The sequence below is a fragment of the Dama dama genome, chromosome 3, assembly GCF_033118175.1.
Source record: "Dama dama isolate Ldn47 chromosome 3, ASM3311817v1, whole genome shotgun sequence".
NCBI lineage: Eukaryota > Metazoa > Chordata > Mammalia > Artiodactyla > Cervidae > Dama > Dama dama.
In genome coordinates, this window is record NC_083683.1 from 36,341,201 (window position 1) to 36,359,152 (window position 17,952).

At 38.9% G+C, this 17,952-nt stretch overlaps 1 protein-coding gene across 2 annotated transcripts in view; it reads right to left on the reverse strand.

Annotated features, from left to right (window-relative positions):
• The window catches only part of ATP2B1 (ATPase plasma membrane Ca2+ transporting 1), a 121,156-nt gene that overhangs the window by 59,979 nt on the left and 43,225 nt on the right, over positions 1 to 17,952 (reverse strand). For both annotated transcript variants that reach the window (XM_061125634.1, XM_061125633.1), the window contains exon 2: positions 2,549 to 2,976. In XM_061125634.1, coding sequence (XP_060981617.1) covers positions 2,549 to 2,756 — 208 coding nt within the window. In that variant the 5' untranslated portion in view covers positions 2,757 to 2,976. The remainder of the gene's footprint in view (positions 1 to 2,548; positions 2,977 to 17,952) is intronic.

The following is a 17,952-nucleotide window of genomic DNA, read 5'->3' on the forward strand; positions in this document are numbered from 1 at the left end:
AATTTAATTATACACTTACAACTCCCAACACTAATTCTTTTTTTAGGGATTATATAAAATATACGACAATGACCTAGATTTGATGAAAGACTGTATGTGTCAATGAAGAAATTAATGAATGAAAGAACTAAAGGGACACAAAACATTTTTACCTATACAAAATTCCTGTACTCTGAAGAAGTGTATTTCTATCTCACTTTCCATGATCATAAGCAGATCATACTAACAAAAGGCTACTTATTGTCTAGATCATTTTACTCGGGCATAAAACCTCCCCAATGAGTCACTTGTTATCATTTGCCTAGTTGATCAGTGACAAAATATTCATTAGCTTTCTGAGTGAATTATTTCTAAATTAAACTAGAACTATTCCTTTGGAAATGACATTCCTGTGAAAGCTGCGTTGTTTATATTTATTCTTATAAGGAGTGTAAATACAAATATAATGCTTACAAAATTCTTTAAAGGAATATTTCACAATGACAAGCTATATATAAAGAGTAGAAGACAAAAGTTTGTACAGATCTTGACAAAAATTAAATTCACTATATTAGGAGAAAGCTGAGCAAGAGTTTTCTAGTAAATGAGGGGGAAATGGCATTCGCTTGTTTAATAGCACAAAACAGCAATAAAACATACACAATTTTGAGTGTTGAATATTTCTACAGATTATCCACAACTTCCACCACGTCGTAAAAGAGGTACATAATCATTCCCTTCCCCTAGAAACTAATGTATTAGGTATAACTTCTCAGTTAATTTAAGAAACTTCACTAATTAAACCAAAATCAATGTGAGGAGTACTGCCTGAAATAAGAGAAGAAAAGAAATTGCAGTGCAAACTAAACAGAAACTAAGTCCATTAAAAATAAGCACACACCATGGAGGGAGTTTTAGTTATGAGAAGACAAAAGTTCTGATTAACTAATAGTAGGGAAACAGAGCTATGGTTGGGGGAAGCGCAGTTACGGGCGGGTTTCAAAGTAAAGTTCAGTATCACATTCAGTTATATTGAAGGGTTTTTTTTTTAATGTTAATGCTTTTGATCAATTTGGTGATACTGAAACATCCAATGATTAGGTTTTAGACTACATGTAGTTAAGTACAGGTGGTTGAATTACTGAATCTACCAACTGAGAATAGCAAAAGTAACGTACAAATCTCTAAAGTCATATGAAGTTAGCTAAAACTTTAAAGTAAGACTTGCATAATGAACAAGCTCCAATTTTGTCATGTTATATCGATTCAAGTCCACGTGTCTGTTCCTGATTCCTTGAAGCAGCTCTTAAAATGGTACAGCATATTTAAGGTGTAACTGAGAGGTCCATGTTTCCAGTGGTTCTGACTTGAGGAAAAGATCCAGACCATCTGGAAGACTTTACAGAAAAAAGAACATACTCTAAGTGACCTGAGGAAGCCCTTTAAGGAAACGGAATACTGACATCAGTTTCCTCAGAAAAATTAAAGTAACTACCCATCATTAAAACAATGAGCAATTCAAATAGAATTATATAAAGGTTTCAAAGAATCTTTTGGTATGATTTAAAATTCTTTAACAATTTTGGAAATAACTTTTTGCTATTACCCCAAAATTTATCACAAGTAGTGGCATGGCATAAGATGCTTCCGGAAAAATGATTTCTCTAGAACTGGCTTTGGACAGATACTCCTTTCTACATATAAAGGATATATACTAATATCCTTAACTTTTGACATTACTAATCACCTATTCTTACTAAAATAAACTGTAACCACCAAACAACTCACCTTCATATATTTGCCTGCCGCTTCCTTTGCAGTGTGCAGAAATGCCTTCCTGAAACTCCCTAACCTTAATTTCATGTTTAACGTGATCAGTGTATAAAAAAAGGTCATCCTTTGAAAACACTTCAAAGATCATAATGTAATGAAGTTATAATGAATTCTTCTGCTTCTCAAAAAGAAATTTACTACAAATCAAGAATTATGAAACCAAAGACTTCTTTGAACACGGAAATTGAATATAATTCTAAGATTGAAAACTATTTTTAATCAAAGGAAATGTCTGCTAAATAAAAAACTGCCATCTAATCTATTCCATTTGCTCTGGTACCTTCTGAACAAATTGCTTAAGTTTTAGTTTAAAAAAAAAAAAAAAAAAAAATACAACAACCCAGTCAGCTACAGGCAGTGAAAACTATTTTAAGCTGCCTGGCAAAATGAAGGATAGTGAGCAGGGTTTATTTCCACAGAATCTCCTGGGAACTACCAAGCCTGGTTCCACCCTCCAAAGCTCAAGTGGCAAGACAACCATGCTCTTTAATAAACAAGCAGCAACATGTGTGACAGTACAAAATCCTTCCTCCCACCAACTTAAAATAAATTACTATGCAATACTATTTTTTGATCTAAAGTTACTTTACACCAATCTGATAGCCAACCCATCTTAAATGTTAATAAAAGTATGGCATCATCAAACAGCAGCTAAGACAATTTAAGCATGCTTCTTTATGAGCCAATCACAGCACTTGTTGAACAAGGTACTAAAAAGGGACGCAATACAGCTCACCTTCATTGGGAGATGTTTTTAACCTGGCGCAGATTCCATAGACGTCTCCATAGCTTTCCTGTATTTTCCGTAACGCGTCTGTGGATCTGAGCTCCATGAGGGCCCGCAGCTCTGCGAGTGTAATTCCAAAGTCTCCATCGTGATTAGCTTCCTTCAGAGAGTTTTTTACTCCACCATATGCAACTGAGTTGTTTGCCATGTCGCCCATTACAGGTATAATTTGTTAGGAGGAAAATGTTTCCCAAAAGACTCTGTAATTTTCACTTGATGTATTTCCAAGATGAAAATCTCTTAAATAGGAAAATCTTTCTTAAACCAAACATTCATTGTATGACTTTGTAAAGGAGCATCAGCAGCATTTCCCAGGGAAGTATCTTGACTTTTGGCCCATGACTAGTATCTTCCTATCAGTCATGAGAGGTACATATCTGTAAGAAGAAAATATTTAAAGTGAGTAAAATCCATCTGAGAGTGTTATGCACATAAGCATACTTTAAGTGTCATCAGGTACCTAATCAAAATATATCATTTAACTGCAAAAATAATAGTGTCACACCCCTTAAAATGCTGTGCATGATCAAAGTTCAAAGTATAACTTCTAAATAAAACTGTGTATCAAGAGACATGATATTTCACCATTATTAAATAAAACTGTATTTCACATGACCAACTGAGATTATTAATAGTTATCATTAAGCACATGTTGCAAGCAATACGTTAGCTGCTTTAAATTCATTCTCTCACTTAATCATCACAATTTAATCCCATGAGGTGTTATTACTCCTTACTCTACTGAGAAGAATGGACCTCAGAAAAATTAAGGAGTTTCTACACAGCCAACAAATGCCTGACATGAATGACCTAGGATGCTTCTAAGCTCATGTTCCTTCAAATACACACTATCCTCTCTCTCCAAACCTTTCGTATAGAAGAGCGCCTGAAAAGGCAAAATGTACCAGGAACCTTCTCACGTGCTTTTCTGCAGTTCTCCTTGGCCACTCTGTGATGCCAGCACCTCTTGGCTTCCTAAAACTATCTTTCACCTGTTTTACAGTTTTCAACTGATTTCTGTCACATGTTGCCTGCTCAGGTCTTCACTGACTATCTAAAGAAATCCTCTACCCCTCAGTCACTCTTCACTGTTACTTTATTTTCTTTGCTGGCCCTTAGTATTACCTGAAATTGTCTTGTTCATTTATTTACTTACTTGTTGTCTCCCTCCATCCACAACATTAGTTCTGAAGGCTGGGCACAGGTTGGTCCATTTTTATAACCTGAGAACCTAGAACTGTGCCGGACCCATGGTAGACATTCAGTAAGCATTTCGTGAATGACTGAATGCATTACTGTAATTTTCTTCACAATATCGGTTGGTTGAATGGGCAAATGTGGAACCCATAGATACAGACGGCCCACATGAGCATCTGCAGATTTTGGTATTGGAGAATTGGGGGGCCGTTATGGCCTAGAACCAATCTCCTGCTAATACCAAGGGACAAATGTACTTTCAAGTTCTCCTCTTACCCTAAACCAACTAAAAATGAGCTCTCAACTTTTCCTTCTCAATATATGTCCTTTTAAACTATGACCACAAAGTTAACACTCCTGACAATGGATTCATCTTATTCCCTAATTAGAAAGCTCCTTCCCAACTATCATTATCTTAATCATCTGGGCTTCAGCTCTTAAATCATCTTTGATTCTGTCCACCTCAGCTTCAGTGAGTTAACTGAGCTCAGTTAATCGTTCCTTTGAAAAGCCTCTTCTGTACATCCCCTTTTCTCCCCCATCTTCAAGTGCTCTACACAGATTATAATCACTACCCTCTAGTTCTTTCTCATTCTATTATCTCCTATAAAATCCCTTCTACATTTTGAGGCTATATTTAGTCTTTTAAATAACCATCGTGCCACTCTATCTAAACCTATAGGATGAAAATACAGTCTTAATGTTAATATCTGTTGGGCATTCAAGACTAAGCACAATTTTACCTACTCCATTTCTTTTGCTCCCCAGAATGCCCCATATTTAAGTAAGCAAGCGTTAAGTCACTCAGTCATGTCCAACTCTTTGTGACCCCATAGACAGCAGCCCACCAGGCTCCTCTGTCCATGAGATTTTCCAGGCAAAGATACTGGAGTGGGTAGTCATTTCCTTCTCTAGGGGATTTTCCCGACCCAGGAATCGAACCTGGGTCTCCTGCACTGCAGGCAGATTCTTTACCAACTGAGGTACAAGGGAAGCCCATATTTAATAAATGGTTAATGACTGGGCTTCCCTTGTGGCTCAGCTGGTAGAGAATCTGCCTGCAATGCAGGAAACCTGGGTTTGATCCCTGGGTCGGGAAGATACCTGGAGAAGGACAAGGCTACCCACTCCAGTGTTTTGGCCTGGAGAATTTCAAGGACTCTATAGTCCATGGGGTCGCAAAGAGTTGGACACGACTGAGTGACTGACTTTCACTAATGATGAGGAACTAGAAAAGATTACTTGCAAGTGTAATTAATCTTCAGCTATGGAATTGTTACAGGGATGTTTGCAAATCATGGTATGTGTTTCTCACAGTTCAATATCCATCAAAATTGGCGAGAGGACTTGTTAAACTACAGATTGCCAGCCCCACTTCCAGAGTTCAGCACGGTTAGGGTGGGCTCCACAATTTCTTTTTCCAACAAATTCTCAGGTGACACCAACACTACTCGTTCAGAGAGCACAATGTGAGAACCGCTGGACAGGAGAACGGACAAGAGCTTTGAACTTTCACCCGCTGGTGAGGGATGGCTGGTGGGGGACAGCTGGTTGGGGATGGCTGCCGGGGGACGGTGAGGGACGGCTGGTGGGGGACGGCTGGTGGGGGAAAAGTCCGCTTGCCTTGGTTTAAATTCACAAGGACGTGCTAGTTATGAATTCTGTAAGACATTTTCTTTCGTTGCCTGCTTCCATCCAAATACTTCACTTCACAAGTCCACTTCACAAATCCTTATGCTTGCCCAATTATTACTAATTTACTCATCCCCTAGGCAAAGTGGGTTCATACTCACACATCAATTATTATAATAAGTCAACTTCAAAAGCTGGACAGGGTGGTTATTTTACGATCTCTGAGTTTTCCTTCCTAAAATTTCTTGGCATCTGAACATCACACCAATCCTAAAGTAAATCATTATTTATTTAAGAAATAAACAATTAAGATTCATTAGTCTACATGTTGGAAGCAGGTATGCCACCATTCCTCTGGTTTCCAGAAAGAGAAATTTTCAACAAGCTCTGGTCTCCTACCCCATCCATCACCATCGAGCTGAAATGAACTGTTTGACTGATTTTCAAAGAACAAGGAGTTCCTCACCAGCTTGCCTTCTTTGTAAACAAGATGTCTGTAAGACTCACGCAATCTGGTCTGAATTATTAGGGGCAGAACCCCCAGGTAAAAAATCCTATCATCCTTCAAAATGCCTGGGGTGGAGGTAAGTAACTGTTTAGTTCTGGATTCAATACTAGAATCTCAGTTATCACACAAAACCTAAGTCATTCATTTCAGCTCTTGTCATGAATAAAACCAGTATTTTTATTCCTATGTGCCAATGTTTGCCTTTTCTCTTGACAGAATTCAAGCAGGAGAGAAGGGTGTTATTTACTGGGTGGCCCTTAAATTCCTCAACAATAAGGATGCATAACAGAGCTAGAGTCTGGAACCTCTATTTGCAAATCAAAAGTCATGTTTCTTATACTACCTCTGCCTCTGCTTTAAGTCTTCACGTTTATCAGGTTGAAATGGAAATTTTTGTAGGTTAAACAGTCAAACACCAAATGTACCAATTTATATGATAAAACGAGAATTCAATAGACATTAGAGTGGTTACTTGTTATCTGCTACCTCTGCCCCTCCATCTCCATCCCTAGATACCGCCCTGACCCTAAGGATGACGGCTCGGTCATGTGCACGTGACTCAACAAAGGCCAACAGGTGGCAAGGAGGCTTCTGCTGTGACTCTGGCATACAGACTTGTGTCTTCTTACTGAACTTAAAACTGAGCTGTGGAAAGCCTCTGAGAATGCATTTAAAGGGAAGGGAAGGAGAAAATATGAGTGTCAGTGCTGGATTCTTTGGGCTCTTGGGTCAATCAATACCTAAAGTCTGTCCTTACCATGATCTTTTCATAATTTGTCAATACACTCCTTTTGGGGGTTCTTCTATCACTTTGCAACCCACAGGGCTTTGATAAGTACGTGATCACCATGTTCGGGTCCCCCTACTGTTTAAAGAAAGAGAAGTCCAGAGAAAACTACCAAACGCAAATAACCACTTTCCGAAAGTGGACGATATATCTGAACTACTAATTAACCCACAAATGATAAACAGATCTGTTGTCTATTTCTAGATTGTCTATAACCTCTTCTATTTTCCTCTCTTCCCTAGTATTCACTCTTCTAGTCACCTAACTAGTAAACTGACAAAAATGCCAGGGACAACAGAAAAGCTTTGCTCTTTACTGTTAGCTACACCATGACAATCAGGAGAGAGATACACTATTTAGGACTGAGATACAACGAAACGTAATACTTGCTTTGCTTCTCACTGTTCATGAAGAGATTCTGATCTTCCACTTGAAAAGTTTAAGAAGAAATCTTGGAAGCTGAGGCTCCACAAGAGGGGGGTTTTAAAGAAAACACCTATCTCCATACATAATTTATCCCAGAATCCCTAGATGATGTCTCTGATCCAAGCACTGTTGGTAATCTTTGAGTTATTACATAAAAAGACAGATGGTTTAAGACTAGAGTTGGGCAAAAATAGCCACAGTCTTCAAAAAGAATGAGATGGATTCCAACTGACAAATACGCTTTACTGTGAATGGGCAGGCAGGACCCCAAAAGAAAACAAAAGGATGACTATGAAGTCTTAGGACTGAGTGAAGCTCATAAAGAGACAGTTTTGTTAATGTTACAAATCAATGCTTTCTTTCACAAGGTCACCTGACTCTGGATCATGGAATGGCTGTATGGATATTATTTAGACTCAACAATGATGAGGACAACAAAAATATCACACATTAGAAAAACTAAAAGAAATAGCTGAACAGTTCAATAAATTTGGTGATGAAATATGGAGTTGGATGAAACACTGAACTCTAAAAGTGATTATTAATATTATACAGTAACATGAAGATTCCTGCAGGCAAGAAAATATATGCTACTAGAACTAAGTGTATTAGCATAAGAGGAACAACCTGAAAGGTGTTAGTTAATGCATTATTGGGTTCCAAATTCCCGAGTGTTCTAAACTTCTATTAGTGATGTGAAAACACAGAAGTTATATTTCTCCAATCTATAGATGACTTGAGGCTAGGTAACTCAGCAAGTATATCAGATGACAGAATCTGGAAAGACAGGTAGGAATGGGAAGTTAACTATAATCAGTACAAAGGTATGATCTCTTATATTTAATTTCAAAAACATAACTGTACAAACATGACATCCAAGAAACCCAACAGTATACATTCAAAGACAAAGGTTCTGCTTACTCAAAGCACTGGCTTGATGTTAATTAATTAACATGATGCAAGTGCTTTCCCCTCCCATTCCCAAGCTGTCTTAGGTGGCCGTAACAGGAGTATTAACAACTAACAACGGGAGTTAACAGAGCCTTTCTACGCTGCCTTGCACAAACACACTTACAATGTTACAGGATCATACAACACACATATAACATAACATACCTCCCTAAATGTGTGACTATACATAAAACAATGTGAACTTAGCCTGGCACACAGTAAATTGTAAATGCATGTTAGCTATTTTTATTGTTGGGCTTCCCTGGTGGCTGAGTGGTAAAGAATCTGCCTGCCAATGCACAAGATGCAGTTCAATCCCTGGGTCAGAAAGATCCCTTGGAGAAGGAAATGGTAACCCACTCCAGTATTCTACCTGAGAAATCCCATGGACAGAGGAACCTGGTGGGCTACAGTCCATACAGTCACAAAAGAGTTGGCCATGACGGAGCAACTAAACAACAACAAACAAATTTTATTGTTAAGATTTCTAAACTTAAACAGAATTCTGATGATAAGTCTAATACAGGTGAAGCTCTGCTATACGGATAAAGCATATGATGACTGAATACATCAAGACGACTAATGAACAAAAGAGAGGCACCAACTTTTATGTATACTATAGACAACAGGCCAACTAGATTTTGCATTGGTCAGCTATGAATTACCATGAGATGCACAGTGTAAAAAATAATAAAGAGAATGTTGAAGATGTCAGAAAACCAGTCCATTACCGATATGGAAAGAATTTAGTCTAGGAGAGGAGTATCTCAAGATGGCTATTTTCAAACATTTGAAATTTTTAAAAAACTTTCACTCAAGTATTGATTTATAGTGTTGTGTTAATTCCTGCTACATAGCAAAGGGAATCAGTTATACAACACACATATATATATCCTTTTTCATATTCATTTCCATTCTGTTTTATCACAGGATACTGAATGAAGTTCCCTGTCCTACACAGTAGGACCTTGTTGCTTATCCATCCTGTGTATGATAGTTTACATCTGCTAATCCCAGACTCCGAATCCTCCTCTCTCCCTGTCCACTCTTTCGCTTGTGTGTAGCCAACCACAAGTCTGTTTGCTATGTCTGTGAGTCTATCAGTTTCATAGATGTGTGCACTTGTGTCGAATTGTAGATTTCTCATATAAGTGACAGCATAAAACATGTGAAAATTTACAGTGTAGAACAGTGACTAGATATATTCTGTGGAGTAGTGGAGGTCACAACTAGTATGAAATGAAAGAAAGTTACAGAGAGGTAGATTTTTGGCTGAGGCAGAACTTACTAGTAACAAGTTGTCCCAAATTGGAACGGATCTGTAACAGTTATTAATTTTATGTCAACTTGACTGGATCCCATGGTGCTCAGATATTTGGCCAAACATTATTTATGGGTATGCCTACAAGGGTGTTTCTGGATGAGATCAGCATGTGAATGAGTAGACTACGTCAAGCAGACCACTCTTTGAGATGCAGGTGGGCATCATCCAATCCAGCGAGCACCCAAACGAAACATAAAATGGTAACTCGTACCCCACTCCCTGCCTGACTGTCCAGTCTGTGGCTGTCAGCCTGGGAATTTCCCATTGACTTCCTTGCCTGGGAATTTCCCATTGACTTCCTTGGCTCTCAGGCCTTCAAACTGAATGAAACCACAGGCTTCCCTGAGTCTTTACTTTGTAGATGGCAGATTATGGGACTTCTCAGTCACCGTAACTGCCTGAGCAAATTCCTCCTGATAAATCACTACATGGGTTGATGATAAATCACTGTATAGATCGATTTCCCACTGGTTCTTTCTTTTCTCTGGAGATGGAGAACTCTGACCAATAAAGGGTCCCTGGTCAATCAGACTCTCTACCCTTGGAGTTGATAAAGCTATAAGGAAAGAATGTATGGAGGAGAGTTCAATACTTGAAGACAGCCCACGCTGTTTTGGTGATGACTCGACTCCTTCCCTGGTGGCACACTCGGAAGAGAATCCGCCTGCAATGCGGGAGACCTGGGTTTGATCTCTGGGTTGGGAAGATCCCCTGAAGGAGGGGCATGGCAACCCACTCCAGTGTTCTTGCCTGGAGAATCCCCATGGACAGAGGAGCCTGGCAGGCTATACAGTCCACGCGGTCACAAAGAGCTGGACATGGCTGAGTGGCTAAGCACATACACACACTAGTCTTGAAGGTCTGTCCCTGTTTTAAAAGATAAGTCAGTCCTGATGCAGCAAGTATGCTTTAAACATGTATACAATTTCTATTCAGCACTCCATTCCCATGATCCTAAACTGCTTAGCTTTTAAAAATCAAGATTCCTTTTAGACAAGATTAGGTCAAAGACAACATAACCCAGATCAGAAAACTTACTCTTTTTTGTATACAGTGTATGAAACATAACATCTAATTTGAAGATCTGCTAATTGTGGTCATCAGCTTAGGAAAGACATTTGATTAATTTCAACTTTAGGTTTATGCAAACTGGTTATAAATCAAAATTTGTTAGAAACCAATCTTTTCATTTAAACTTTCATTAATCTCTTAATGTGTCCTTCAAGTCAACCAAAGATTCGCAAGTAATTTTGATTTTCTCCAAAATCACTCCCAACTCAGTATGAAATTCCAAAACTAACAGAAAAAGTTACAGTCCTAAATCTTAGTCTTTCATTTTTTAATGCTTACAGATTCTGTAATTAATTCAGTACATTAAGTTACTTCTGATTTCATATATCCTTTCTCAAGAAAATTCCAACATTTCTCTTAAGGTATCTACAGTGAAATAATTCAGTGTCTTCAAATTTTCATCAAAGTAGTTTAAGTGTTAGGTCAAATTTCTATTTACTAGATCCATCACATGTCTCAGTAAACACGAAAGTTAAAAAAAAAAAGTATTTATAAAGGTTCTTAGTCCATGACTCCTATAGGAATACAAATTATGGATCTGGGGTTTGGCAGGGGGCCTCTAAAGATAAAGACAGCTTATTTTCATTCACTTAATGATAAAAATTGTAAGTTTCTAAATCAATATACCAACAATGAACAAAATTTAGAAAGCCAGTATTCTGCTAAAAAGATTACATAAGAATCAGAATTTAACAACTGAAAGGGATGTTGAAGATCAAATCCATGGTTCATTTTATAGCAGTGAAACCAAATACTCATCATCATCTACTGCCGAAAAGAACAAAAGAAAGCAAGCATTAAATGCTCACAAAAACCATTAAAAGGGTAAAAAGATAAAAATTTAAAACATGGGATAAATCATAACAACATATAAGTTCTACGGTGGCTACTATGGAGAAAATAACTGGCAGTGTACCTCAAATGGGTACTACTACCTAAGCTGTTACACACCATTTGATTGACAAAAGTTTTTGACTGCAGCCCTTTCAAAAAAGAAGACTCAAGTTATCCCCATTTTCATATTTTTTTAAAAACATAAAAATTGATTCAAATCCTTTGTAGACAAGTAGCTATGAGAAGAGGGACAGTATCTTTATAGCTGTTTCTCACTGTAGCTCCTATTGGCATTTTATTGACTGTGAGCACTATTTCATAAACTCAGAAATCCAGCCTCACCCAGCCCCTTCCTGCCCCACCCCATCAAGATACTAGCAGTAACGCTCAGCCAAGGTGAGCAATCTGAAACTCCCCACCTTACATGCTCCCTAAGGGAGGCAGACTGTGTATCTATGATTCAACTTAAGAGGAAATGGCAATCCACTCCAGTACTCTTGCCTGAAAAAACCCATGGACAGAGGAGCCTGGCAGGCTACAGACCATGGGGTGGCAAAGTGTCGGACACGACTGAGTGAGTGACTAAGCATCCTTTCCACATACTGAACATTTATTTAAAGACAAGAACCCTAACTTATTTATCTTTGATCTTCATATCTTAAACAAGAGTTACTACCCTCTTTCAAGTTCCTTATATAGTCACCTTCTGCAGGAAAAAACATTATACTGACTCATATCCTATAATGAAGTTTTTAAAAACTTAAAACAATTTTAATAAGAAATATAAGTTTACTGTAAATTGCTGAACAGGTTTAGCAACTACTGTAATACATGACTGCAATGGAGGAAAGAGCAGATGATCTAGTATCATACATAGGAAGGAATAGACATCACAAGACCATGAGTGGCGGGAAGCTTCTATTATAGGATTTTGTTATACTCAAATTATTCCATTTAAACACTGAAGAACCAAGGGACTGTTTACTTTTAATATTACTCTGAACTGGCTTTAATCGCATTTTAAGGGGCTTAGAGAAAACATACATACTTGCATAACATATTAAGCTTGTTTAGAAAAGTAATTTACCTCAGGTGTGTAAAGAATGATACGCATATACAAGATAAAATCCACCGAACAGGATTTGTTTCATAAGAACTGACAAGCAGAAAATAAGCATTGTCTACAAGGCCTGATTTATAAGTCTCAAAAAATTCATGAATATCATTGCTGCGTCTGTGTTGACAAAAAAACTAGCCCTACCCTTCTCAGCAAGTTACTTATCCACCAGAGTCTTTGAGAGACAGACTAAATACAATACTTGGAAGGGCAAGTTACAGATGCTGCCAGTGATAAATTCAGCATGACCACTTTAGCAAATCTCTCAGTGTGGGAAGCAAGTAGATTAGAATAGCGGAGGCGCTAATTTGTTCTTCTAGTACAGCTTTTAACACAGGGCTGCAATGATTTGTTTACCACTCTGTCTTTCCCAATGATCTGTGAACTCAAGGCAGGATCTGTGCCATTTCTTTTCAACCCCCAGCACTCTCAGGAATATAGTAGGTGCTCAATGTTTACTGAATAGAGACATTCTTTTTTGAACCTTAGCTAAAAATCTATTTGAAAAGTAATCAATGCCAGTTCAAACAGCAGAGCAAAACAAAACCTTCTAAACTTATGTTTAAAATAATATGCTGGGTGTTTAGTTTGTTAAGAGAAAGTCATAAGATTCAGAGTTTTCAAACCAGTTTGGTATGCAAATACACAAACTTTCCTTTAAATTCTTTCAGACAATATAAGTTCAGATTTGCAAGTAAATTATACAATGACTGATACAAGGCAGTGGTTCTTAACCAGGTGCTAGACTCTATGCAAAGTAATAATGCTGAGTTTCAATACTTCACAAAGTCTAGAAGAAATGATGCATTTATTTGAGAAATAATTTGTTAGGATTACTCATGCTAAAATGATGCCAAATCAATGTGGTAAGAAAGTTAGCGATTAGATCTAAATAATAAAGAAATAATCTTACCCATAAAAGTCCATGGGGAAGATGATCTCAATCCCACATCTAGCTATCGTCCTCTTAAATTGGCCATTTCTGTTTCATCTCCAGCTCACAGTTCACCTCATTTCTATCTAGCTGCTGCTCCTATGCCACACTGAAACAACTCTTCAAGGGGATCACTGACTTCTCTTGCTCCTAAATCCAATGGATACATTTAGTCCCTTTTATCTGACCTAGTGGCAACCTCTGTTATTAACCACCACTACTTCTCTCTTGAAATGTTGCCTTCATATCTCTGATGTTTGACTCCCCTTCCCATCATGGTGCCATCTCTGGAGGCCAATTCTTTTTTCACTGCTTGCTCCTCTTCTTGAATTAACTGTCAAGGGAATCAGTGGAGAGAGACTGGGTGGCACTGCAATCCTGACCATAGTTGTTTCCATCTATTTTCAGTTAGCGAGCATGAGATCGGTCTATAGGTAACAGCAAAAATTTATTTGCATGTGCATTTACAAGATTCATTTTTTTCCTTGCACAGCTCACAATTTCACTGTTCAATTAAAATGATGAACCCACACTATAGCACTCTGGCTTAGTAAAAGTAAGGAAAAAACACCCAGTTTCCTTATCCTAGTTCCCAATACAGCTCCCATTCCTCTTAGTCTTTAGTTTATGAAGAAATGACTTTGTCAGCCCAAAGCAGAACAGTTCCTGTTAAACTGGGGCTTTACTGCCGTCCTGGGGCTGTAAGACAATTACTCTTTTGATATCTGTCATTTCTAACACTGATGATTTGTTTATGACATCAAAGTCCTTAATTAAGCAGAATATATGATAAAACTGTAATGTGAATGATCCCCAACACAGGGATCTTCAGGTTCACTATAGATATTTTTGCTTTAGGGTCAAATCAGTTGGAATCATCTTGCCCCAAACACCGATGATGCCTGTGTCTCTGGAAAGGCTGTCCAGACCACAGGTGAGTGCTTCTCAAACCTCAGCCTGCATCGGAATCACCTGAGGGGCTCCTGAATCCACAGACCGCTGGTGATCTCTGACTCCAGTTCAGTAGATCTAGGATAGGACGTAAGAAGAATTTACGTTTCGAAAAACTTCTCTGGCGACGGTGACGCTACTGGTCTGGACAACCACTATTAGAGATACTAAGTATTCCCTGAAACTGGATTAAGGAACAAACTGCTGGATTACCATCTTAACCCCAAATTTCCCGACAACAATATAAACAAATTACTCACAGTTCTTTATCATGCTATTCTTAATCTGCATGAATATTTGAAAGTAGACCATACTTTAAAAATAGCTGTTACTCTGATTTTTAATACTAAATATACTGATGTATTACACAAATACTGCAAATAATTTCCTTCAAAGAAATATGAAGACATACTGCTTTATTCTGAATTTATGTAAAATGATTTTAAACAACTAAAAATATCAAACTTTAACAAATTTAACAGAGAACTAACTACAATTCAGAGATCTACCTTCTCCTACCTGCCCCCACCCCTCTGAGCCTTTGGAAAGCTCAGAAGTAATTTTATATAATCCAGCACTGCTTACCAACAAATATAAGAACATATTATATCTACAGTTAAATATGAGAACGAAATGTTCTATCATTTTCTAGCTTCCCTGGCTTGGAGCATTTCAGCTACAGTCAAGAAAGCGATTTCTAAATTAAAACAGTGTTTTTCCCCTTCTGTTCAGGAGCTCGGAGGCAACATGAACACTTGAATGTCACACCAGCTGCTCTCCCAGCCTACTCAGTTCTTAAGAGCTTCTCTCCTGTCAGTTCATAAGAACCTACACTTAACTGCTTAAGGAGGCAGAATGCTCATTATGTCACAGAACAAACTCACAAAAATAAAGTTGGCAATATTTAAGGAAGCATAACTCTTAGCTGTAAATTTAACATGAGCTGTCTGTTTTCTTAATTAAAACTTCTAGATTTCAAGGACTATTTATTGCAATATTTAAACAACGGCACACAGAACGAAGGGCAGAAGACCCTTTTCCACTCCTTTCTTTTTTTTTCTTTAAACCTTTGTGATAGTAAGCTGCCAGTCTTTTGCATTTTCCAGCCATGGATACTAAAGAATGGTCCAGTATATCAATACTCACATCTGCAACACGATCAAAGCATCTGGCTAAAATAGAAGGTATTTTATGACGATGTGAGGCAAGAAGCTGACTTATAGTTCACTTACCAAAATGCAAAGAAGAAGGACATCAGTGGATGTGTTGAATCATGACCACCCCATCACATCACACGGATGATCCTTTAAACTCTGGATTCACACCATTTCTGACCTTCCAAGGCTCTGGCTTGTACTCTGGGACTGCTATTCAAGGGTAGAGCTGCACATTACAAGTCAAGCTCACTGGGAGCTGTTCTATATTCAAGATTTTCTCTCTGGTACTTCTCTTTATTTCTCTTATACAGAATGGAATCTTTGTAGACATGCTGGCCTCCAGGCTCAAAGGCGATCAAGACCCTTTCTGCTCATGCTTGCCTTCCTAAGAAAGCTAACTTCCCAGTGGTCAGTGACTGCCGCTTTGCTCTTCTGTCCCCTTTGCTCTGATTCTCATGCTACAGCCATCTGGTTCCTCAGCAAGCCCTGCAAAGACATGCCGACTAGCTGGGCAATGGTGCTTGAAATTTTAAAAACTGAGTTCTTAGTTCCACTAGAAACTTGTTTTTCTCAGTCACATACGATCCACTGACACATCTCCAACGTCCGAGCCTGTTCCTTTTTCTCTTCAGGGGCTCCTATATTTACTCCTGCTCCTGCCTCTCCAGGCTACTCAAGTCTACTCCCAGACCTTATTTCCTGAACTGCCTCTGCAAGCCCCAACCACCACTTTATACTGGTTCCTTCAACTTCCATATTCAGATACACCCTACCCCACAAGACTGTTCTCTCCTCTTCCCAAAACGAGCCTCTGGATTTTGCTAGCCAGACAAGATCTCCTCTTCCGCCTTTCCTTTTGTGCTTGGTCGCTCTGCTCAGCCATGTCCGACTCTCCTGGCCCCATGCACTGTATGTAGCCTGCCAGGCTCCTCTGTCCATGGGACTCTACAGGCAAGAATACTGCATAGAGCGGGTTGCCATTTCCTACCCCTGGGGATCTTCCGGACCCAGGAGTAAACCCACGCCTCCTGCATCTCCTGCACTGGCAAGTGGGTTCTTTACCCTGGTGGCTCAGCTGGTAAAGAATCCACCTGCAATGTGGGCGACCTGAGTTCAATCTGCGGGTTGGGAAGATGCCCTGGAGAAGGAAACGGTTACCCAGTCCAGTATTCTGGCCTGGAGAATTTCATGGACAGAGGAAGAGAAGCCTAGCAGGCTACAGTACATGGGGCCACAGAGAGTCGGACATGGCTGAGTGACTTTCACTTTCTTTACCGTAAGTGCCAGCTGGTAAGTCCCTTCTTTTACCGCCTCTGAATAAGGTCGATCTTCAGTTCTTCTTCCTGGATCATCACTCACCATGATGAGCAAACTGGAGCCATCTTCACTCCTGAGCTGGCTGCTTGTGGTGATTAGCAATCTTGGGCTTCTTCTCAGTCCTCATCCTCCTATATATTTTTGTGTCACTTGACAGTATTCCTCCCTTGTCTCCATTATCTGGCTTACTTAGTTCTCCCAGGTCTCTAGGCAATTCTCAGCCCATGTATTTCCTGGCTTTTTACATTTTTACCATATCTTAAATGAGTTTCTCACCCAGGGATATCTCCACAGGCCTCTCACAACAGCAAATACCACATCATAATCTATATCGCAGTTTTTGACCAAGCCCCAGGCCAATGTTTTCAACTGCTTCAACATTTGAATGTCTTGCAGCAAATCAAACTCAATCACCAATATTATCCTTATCTTCCTGAATCTGTTTTCTCTGAAGTTCCTATTAGTCCCAAACAAGTTCCTAAAGTCCCTGAGTAAGGGCTTCCCTGGTGGCTCAGATGGTAAAGAATCTGTCTCCAATGCAGACTGGAGGATCAAACCCGGGATTGATCCCAAAGAAAAGCAATGCCAAAGAATGCTCAAACTACTGCACAATTGCACTCATCTCACATGCTAGTAAAGTAATGCTCAAAATTCTCCAAGCCAGGCTTCAATAGTATGTGAACCACAAACTTTTGGATGTTCAAGCTGTATTTTAAAAAGGCAGAGGAACAAGAGATCAAATTGTCAACATCTGTTGGATCATCGAAAAAGCAAGAGAGTTCCAGAAAAACATCTATTTCTGCTTTATTGCCTATGCCAAAGCTTTTGACTGTGTGGATCACAACACACTATGGAAAATTCTTAAAGAGGTAGGAATACTAGACCATCTGACCTGCCTCTTGAGAAATCTGCATGCAGTTCAGGAAGCAACAATTAGAACTGGACATGGAACAACAGACTGCTTCCAAATTGGGAAAGGAGTACATCAAGGCTGTATATTGTCACTCTGCTTCTTTAACTTACATGCAGAGTACATCAAGAGAAACATGGGCTGGATGAAGCACAGGCTGGAATCAAGACTGCCAGGAGAAATATCAATAACCTCAGATATGTAGATGACACCACCCTTATGGCAGAAAGTGAAGAA